Source organism: Acanthaster planci, linkage group LG08, assembly GCF_054643075.1.
Source record: "Acanthaster planci isolate LZ-2023a linkage group LG08, COTS_SCS, whole genome shotgun sequence".
Classification (NCBI taxonomy): domain Eukaryota; kingdom Metazoa; phylum Echinodermata; class Asteroidea; order Valvatida; family Acanthasteridae; genus Acanthaster; species Acanthaster planci.
The window spans coordinates 11,253,515-11,261,996 of NC_141784.1; the positions used below are offsets into that span (position 1 = coordinate 11,253,515).

Consider the following 8,482-nt stretch of genomic DNA (forward strand, 5'->3'; position numbering starts at 1 on the left):
CACACGAATTAACGTTCACATTCGAATGGCGCCAATGGTGATAACACCTTAATGGCCGAATTACCCATCTTGCGCCGCTACGCGGTGCTATATAATCTTTGCTCATGGCCAAGAGTGTTTAGTAGTGTTGTACAAAAAGGAACAATGTCGACAACAGGTACTAACTTTGAAGAAAGGAACTTTTATTCTAAACTATTTTCAGCTTGTACAAGAGAGAGTGGGAGTACTGCATGTAGAGATGTTGCTTGAAGAGTGGTTGTGATGAGACTGGCTAAAAATGACCAAGTGGTGAAAATAAGGTTGGGAACATAGGCCGGAAGAACAAGGGTAAATCTAACTAAAATCTAATTATAAAGTAATAAATCCTAGACCAGAAGTCTGCCAGAGGAATGTGGTAAGAAGGCCAAAGCAATAAAAGTGGGTCCTTGTGTAGGAGTGCTCTTAAATCAATTAGGAGGCTTGACATTACAGGGTCAAAAGTTAAAGGCTCCTAATCTACTGCTGGGAAAAATGTACATGGAGTCTACTGTGGATTCAAGTGTTCTTATTTTTACAAGGGGGAAAAACGCTACAGGAGCCCCCTTCCAGTGAGTGACTACATAATGAAAAGGAAAGTAAAATAACTTGAGAAATTAACAAAAAAAATTAGGAACGAACGAATGTAACATAGCGTTTTGGCCAATGGACGGTACGGCCGGAGCGTGTGGTACGCTTGGAGGGAGTGCCTGACGTAGAGGAATTGTGATTATTATCGAGAGTGATATTAGGTGCGAGTGCTGGGGCAGGTTGGTTAGGTTTGGGCGGAACAGTAATTGTTTCTTTGGCAATGTCTAGATGTGCGCATTTGAGGCGGTCAATGCTAATAGTGTCCTTTCGATGTCCTAGGTCGATGGCGAAATGTTTGTCTGAACGGCTGAGAACTTTGAACGGGCCATCGTAGGGGGGTTGGAGAGGTTTGCGTACCGCGTCACGGCGGACAAAAACATGGGTGCACGTATGCAAATCTGAGGGAACATGAATGTTAGTCCGTTGTTGGGAACGGCCAGGGGGTGGTTGAAGACTTTGCATGGAGCGTTGTAGACGATGAACGTAGGCCGTTGGGTCGAGGTCCACGGCATCTGTGGTAGTATCGAAAAATTCTCCGGGCAAGCGAAGAGTGGTTCCATAGACACGCTCAGCCACACTGTGGCCGAAGTCTGCCTTGACGGCGGTTCGAATCCCCAGCAGGACGAGTGGTAATGTCTCTGTCCAATTGGTTGTGTCAACTTGTGACTTGAGTGATGATTTGAGTTGCCTGTGGAAACGTTCCACTAGGCCATTGGCAATGGGGTGGTAAGCAGTGGTACGTATACACTGAGTGCCAAGTAGGTTGGTCAGGGCACGGAAGAGTGCAGAGTCGAACTGTGCACCACGGTCAGTGGTGAGAGTTGATGGAACGCCGAATGAGGCAACCCAGTGTGTGACAAAAGCACGAGCGACTGTTTCAGCAGTGATGTTAGGCAATGGAATGGCCTCCGGCCAACGTGTGAAACGATCAATGCATGTGAGCATGTATGTATTTCCATTGGATGGTGGTAATGGTCCTACCAGATCGATGTGGACATGTGAAAAGCGACAGTCCGGGGCAGGAAATTGAGAGAGGGGGGCAAAGGTATGACGACTAACCTTTGCACGTTGGCATTGAATACATGACCGGGCCCACTGTCTGACATCTCGGTTGATAGATGGCCAAACATATCGCTCAGTAAGTAGGCGTTGCGTGGCGCGAATGCCTGGGTGTGACAGGGAGTGCAGTGCGTCAAATACGGTGCGACGAAACTCTACTGGCACGAACGGACGTGGATGTCCAGTCGAAATGTCACAAATTAATGTTGTGTCGCAAGAATGGAGAGGAACTGCGTGGAATTTGAGGGAGGATGACGATGATGTTTGAAGTTGTGCCAGTTCCGCACTGCTTGTCTGCAACTCCGCCATTTTGCGGAAATCGATGAGAGAAGATTGTTCCAAGCGAAGAGTGTTAAGTTCAACACGTGATAGTGCGTCGGCTGCGACGTTATCTCCACCTTTCACATGTCTGATGTCACAGGTAAATTGTGATATGAAGTCGAGGTGGCGACTTTCGCGAGGGGGGTGACGGTCAGATGAGGTGCTGAGAGCATATGTGAGCGGCTTGTGATCTGTAAGCACATGAAAATGTCGACCCTCAAGCGAGTGCCGAAAATGTTTGATGGCGAGGTAAATGGCTAACAATTCGCGACCGAATGTGCTATAACGTGTCTCGGCGGGTTGAAGTCTCTTGGAGAAAAATGCGAGTGGTTGCCATGCGTTGTCCACTCGTTGTTGGAGAACAGCTCCAACAGCGACATCCGAAGCATCTGACATGACGCACAGAGGCGCGTCTGGCTTTGGATGAGCGAGGAGAGTGGCATTAGTGAGGGCAGTTTTGATCGCTTGAAATGCAGCCGTAGCAGTGTCACTCCAAGGCAACGGTGCTGATTTCTTTCCTGCATTAGTGAGCAGATCGGTGAGTGGCTGGAGGACTTGCGAACAATGAGGAATGAAGCGGCGGTAGAAGTTAACTAGTCCGAGAAATTCGCGCAGTTTGGTCAGAGTAGTTGGCTGCGGAAAATCGCGGATGGCACTGACCTTTGTTTCAAGTGGTTGCACCCCTTGAGCATCAACTCGATGTCCAAGGAACTCAAGTGATTCCGTACCAAGGCAACATTTGGCCGGATTGATGACCACTCCATACTCATTGAGGCGGCTAAACAGAAGACGAAGATGTTGAGCATGTTGTTCAGCGTCGGCACTGGCGATCAAAAGATCATCAATGTAAGCATAACAAAAATCAAGTCCTCGTGTGACTTCATCGATGAATCGCTGGAATGTCTGGGCAGCGTTGCGCAATCCGAACGGCATTCGAACAAATTCAAAAAGTCCAAACGGTGTAGTGATGGCTGTTTTCGCGATATCTTCCGGTGCCATTGGTATTTGGTGATATGCGCGGACGAGATCGATTTTTGAGAATATCGTTGTGCCATGTAGTGAGCTGGTAAAGTCCTGTATGTGGGGCACAGGATAACGGTCTGGCACTGTGGATGAGTTCAGGGCTCGGTAGTCTCCACATGGCCGCCAATCACCAGGTTGCTTCTTGGGGACCATATGGAGGGGCGACGACCAATTGCTGTCAGAAGGCCGAATGATGCCAAGAGCCATCATGTGCTGGAATTCATCCTTAGCAACTTTAAGGCGGTCAGGGGCTAGACGCCGTGGGCGGGCCGCGGTAGGCGGGCCTGTCGTGACAATATGATGCGTAACATTATGTTTGACTGGAGTGTCACGACAGGATGATCTACTGGTGATGTCCGGAAATTCCTTCAGGATGTCTGCGAAATGTGATGGGGGCGGTGGCGCAAGGACAAGACCGACCGATTGTGTGTTCGAGGCTTTGCCGGTGATGCTCAACTTGGTTGTGGCATCAAGAAGCCTGTGATGTCGAAGATCTACCAGCAAATTGAAATGACGAAGGAAATCTGCGCCTATTATGGCCTGCTGAATTTCTGCAATTACAAAAACCCAGCGACATGGCCGCCGGATACCAATGTCAAGTGTCAAAGATCTCTCACCGTAAGTAGCAATTGTCGATGAATTTGCTGCTTGGAGATCTTGCCCATGTCGACGGTGGGTGCGCTCCTGCGGGGTAGGAGGGATGACGCTCACCTCAGCTCCTGTATCTACGAGGAATTGGCGTGCAGAGTGGCGGTCAGTGACATAAAACAGGCGAGAGGGTGTGGAGTGGCCGGCAGAGTATGCCGCCTTTACTTGCCGGCCTGGCCGTTTCCCTGGTTGCTGGCATTGAAGGAACAGGGCTGGGTGCACTTGTGGGCCCCGTCACCAAATTTGGCATGATACCAGCACACGTTGCCGTCATCCGGAGGAGTTGGAGTGCCGGCACGGGGTCGACGACTGCGAGAGTTTGAACGGGAGCGTTGAGGGTTGGTCGCCAGTTTCTGGATTTGAGTAGTTAGGCGATTTATCTCGCCGCGAAGAAGTTCTACCTCGCTCTGCAGGTTTGCTGTTGGGGTAGCCACCGGTGCCACTGAGTTTACCCCGTGAGATGGGATGGACACAGCCATGACTTTGTCAGCCAGCTCGGCGAGTTGTTCCATCGTCATTGAGTCTCCTGCCGAGGTGATTACCATCTGTACGCTAGCCGGTAACCGTTGCAAGAATAACTGGCGCAGGATCGAGTCTTCCAGTACTCTGTCACAGAGGAGTTGGCGCATCCGCCGCAGTAACTGCGTCGGCTTACGATCGCCAAGTACCTCGTCTGTCAGAAGCTGCTGTAGTCGTTTTTGTTCAGTTGCCGTTGTTCTTTTGATCAGCTCCTCACGCAGGGTTTTGTAGGGGGTGTCTTGTGGAGGATTTAGGAGTATGTCCCTGACTTCCTGAGCAATTGACGGGGTGAGAGCTGAAATGATGTGGTTGTATTTCGTTTTCTTCGCGTTGATCCCTCTTGTAGCAAACTGGGCCTCCACCTGAGCAAACCATACATGTGGATCTGCTGGCCAGTACTGAGGCAGTTTCAGGCTAACTGCAGCTGTCATGGGTGTGGCAGTCGAGCCCACTGCTGGTGTTTCTTCGAGTGGCATGTTCAAATCACGTCAGGGTCACCAATTTAGTAGTGTTGTACAAAAAGGAACAATGTCGACAACAGGTACTAACTTTGAAGAAAGGAACTTTTATTCTAAACTATTTTCAGCTTGTACAAGAGAGAGTGGGAGTACTGCATGTAGAGATGTTGCTTGAAGAGTGGTTGTGATGAGACTGGCTAAAAATGACCAAGTGGTGAAAATAAGGTTGGGAACATAGGCCGGAAGAACAAGGGTAAATCTAACTAAAATCTAATTATAAAGTAATAAATCCTAGACCAGAAGTCTGCCAGAGGAATGTGGTAAGAAGGCCAAAGCAATAAAAGTGGGTCCTTGTGTAGGAGTGCTCTTAAATCAATTAGGAGGCTTGACATTACAGGGTCAAAAGTTAAAGGCTCCTAATCTACTGCTGGGAAAAATGTACATGGAGTCTACTGTGGATTCAAGTGTTCTTATTTTTACAAGGGGGAAAAACGCTACAAGTGCACCCTCATCATATTTAGGCCAGAAATATGTCCGCCGAGTTCTTCTATATTAGAGGGTCCTGAGAGCCATGGAACTGGGGAATTGAAGAAATATGAGACCGAATCTCTGCGCCGGACTCAGGGCTTCCAATTCTGAGCAATTTGGATGCAATCGGGTTTGAAAGTGGCGCTATTTGAGCCATTTCGCCGAGGGATGGTTTTTCAAGATGGCTACTTTTCTGGACAGAGACATTTTCTGCATTTTAGGGGTGGTCTGCTTCTGGTGAAAATTTCTCAAAAATTCATTGGTCAACCCCCCGAAACTTGAAAGGAAAATGAAAGAAGACATGTGGAACATCATTTTCCTGTGTAGCCTGAACACCTTTGAGAGTTGTATTTTTAAAATATTTGTGAAGTATGGGGATTTATCACTGCTGTCTATGGGAATTTATTTCTAGTGGTGCAACCCCAACAGGGATAATGGAGATCGATGAGTAAATCTCGTATCCAGGTGCGCGTGCCAACGCGTTTTACACGCGGGCATTACACAAGTTGTAAGTTGTTGATTGAATAGAGAGGCCGAGTTATTTATGAATATAGTTTACATATACACTCGTCGTCTCGCGTAATCCGTGCTGCTTGCCACACAGTGCGCGCAACACGGGCGTTTCACAATAGTGCGCCACCAAGAATTTGCAACACGTTGGCCAATCACAATGAGCGAAATCTGTCGACCTTTCCAAACGCTAATTTTGCGCGTTGTGATTGGCCAATGTGTTGCAAAATTTCGTTGGTGCACTATTGTGAATCGTCCGTATTGTTTTCAGTCTTTATAATGGAGATCAATGTAATGGTTAAAGACCAGTAAATATAGCACAACAGTGATCAATACCCCCCTTTCAAAAATCTGGGAAATCTTCACAAGTTTCTCACGTTTTCAAGACACACGTCATATTAAAGCTCATTTCCTCATCTTTCATTTTCCTTCCAATTTTCAGAGGCTTGACCGTTTTAGATATTTTTATCTGCACAGAGGATCAACCCTTAAAAAACCGGCCGTCGATCATGCGCCATTTTGAAAAATGATGCCCGAACTGCATTGCAAATTAAAACATTTAGGGCGGGCACTGGTCTCATCAAAATTTCACTCACACACAAGCTGACATTCATGTTGGTAACCTTTATATTTCCTAGCTGCAATGATCTCCAAGTTCATGGGCCAGAAAATGTTGACAAATAACAGAGAAGTGACAGCTTGCAAATGGTGATTTGGCCGGCGCTTTAAACACTTGCCTGCAACCTGCGAGCGCAAGCTGTGCACAGTGAAATCTGGGGTGCATCCATGTTTGAGCATAAACATGAAACCAATGAAAAATGTTAATTCTTGTACGGCTTTTGTAATGTTATTTGCATACCTGCGTTCATATTCTAAAAATTGTGCGTCTACAAAGTAGATCAAAAATGTCAAAACCTCACACGCACAATCAATCCATTATTTCTGAATGCTGTACTTGAGCGTTGTTCTTATAATAGGCTTACACAATACGGGCGTTTCACAAAAGTGCGCCTCCAAGAGTTTGCAACGCGTTCACTAATCGCAGTGCGCGAAATTTGTCGACCCAATGCGCGTTTGGAAAGGGTCGACAAATTTCGAGCGTTGTGATTGGCCAAACCGTTGCAAACTCTTGAAAGCGCACTATTGTGAATCAGCTGTATTCACAATTTGTTCCATCTTATTTCATTACGTTCTACAAATAAACTAACTCAAAATGTTTGTGCCAAAGATGCGTCAAAGCTTCTCCGTGTGGAAAATGACGAACTAGGGCTCGAATAATTTAATATGATAATGCTATGATGCGGACCGCCTTCCATCATGGACTGAGCTAATTCCATAGACAATTCGTCTTGTTTTCAACCAATTTCCTTTTTCAATTCCTCTTGTTTTTCTGTTCCTTTACCTTCTTCTTACTCTTCTTGCTTCTCTGGTGCCAGCTCCCTCCTTCCCACAGGGCCTACTCCGCGGAGGCGAACGACGCACCCGCATCCGGTAATTATATTAGTGCCAGGTAATCTTTTATATACATTTGAAAGTCGCGCGTATGCAAATGAAGTCACCCCATTGATATGGTGGCATTTTAGGGACACAAATATTCACTGTGAATATTTTTGCGACGTCGTGAATATGTCTTTTGCATATACCCAGCAAGAAATGAGACCGAAGGGTACTCCCCAATATGTCCAACCCCTATACACATTCCAGACTATTGTTACTTAACACATCCCCCCCCCAGATGTCTGAAAGGAATTCCCCAGATTCCTGCGAGACAATGACCAACACAAAGCAGGGGGGAGTTCTCTCCGTCTCATACCTTGCTGCATATGCACGAGGTATAGTAACAGTGTTTTTAGTCTGGGGAATTCAAATTGTTATGCTTGTGTGCAATCAGATAACTCAGTGTACCAGACTGTATTCAAATTTAATTCGCAAATGGCTTATTCTATTCATGTCTATTCCTGAATACCTTCGCGATAATTGAACGTCTAAAACGCAGCAACTCGGCACTTAATCAATTGGAGTGGTGCATCTTCAAAATACCTCAAGAATTACCCAGGATAACATTTGATTGTACATACACTTTATTCGTTCATTCAAACTGATCAAGATAACCAACGATTTGAAATATATCAAATCCCGACTGCACCGAACACCAGCAGCGCTAGCACTCTAGCGACGGAGCACGCATCCTAGGGGGTCAACTTTGCCCTCTCTGCAATAATGAACTCTATTTTATCGCCCGTTTGGTTAAAATCCTCCAAGCTACTGAAAAATATTCGTGACAAATTCATGACAAATCGTCATTTTATTCACGACGGTAGTGAAAAATATTTACGACGTTGTAACAATCATCTGATAAATTGAAATGAAAACTGTATGTGTCCGTTATACGTTGCATGCCCAAAACGATTGTCAGTATACCGTATTTCCTTCGCTTGTCACCCACCCAGCATCCGGACGCTGGGGGAAGGGCTGATGGCCTTGCATAGATTTTAGCAAAGGAAATACGTCACACGGAGTCACAGCTAACGACGCACAGAATATTGTGGGTAAATTTCTGCCAGGCGCGAGAGCTCGCTCGGTGATTTACACAAGCGGAGGTTATCAATTCGATATTTTTCTTTTTCTTCCTCATTGCTCAAAATATTCTCACTATACTTTATTTATTTATTCAAAACTGATCAAGATATATGATTTGAAATATACCACATAAGACACATGATACTTAGTGTGAAGATAAACACTGTGATTGTACCAAGGTCATGTTTTTATCATTATAGCCGACATTTTGCTCGTGCCAAAGCACTGCT

At 46.1% G+C, this 8,482-nt stretch overlaps 1 protein-coding gene across 1 annotated transcript; it reads right to left on the reverse strand.

Annotated features, from left to right (window-relative positions):
• Positions 1-161: 161 nt before the first annotated feature.
• LOC147798382 (uncharacterized) lies at positions 162-5,137 on the reverse strand. Its single transcript, XM_087140451.1, has one exon. The coding sequence runs from the start codon at positions 4,650-4,652 to the stop codon at positions 3,819-3,821; it is 834 nt and encodes a 277-aa protein (XP_086996577.1). The 5' UTR covers positions 4,653-5,137; the 3' UTR covers positions 162-3,818.
• Between the last annotated feature and the right edge of the window lie 3,345 nt (positions 5,138-8,482).

Coding starts and splice junctions, on each gene's coding strand:
- LOC147798382 (XM_087140451.1), bottom strand. CDS start 4,652: ATGCCACTCGAAGAAACACCAGCAGTGGGCTCGACTGCCACACCCATG.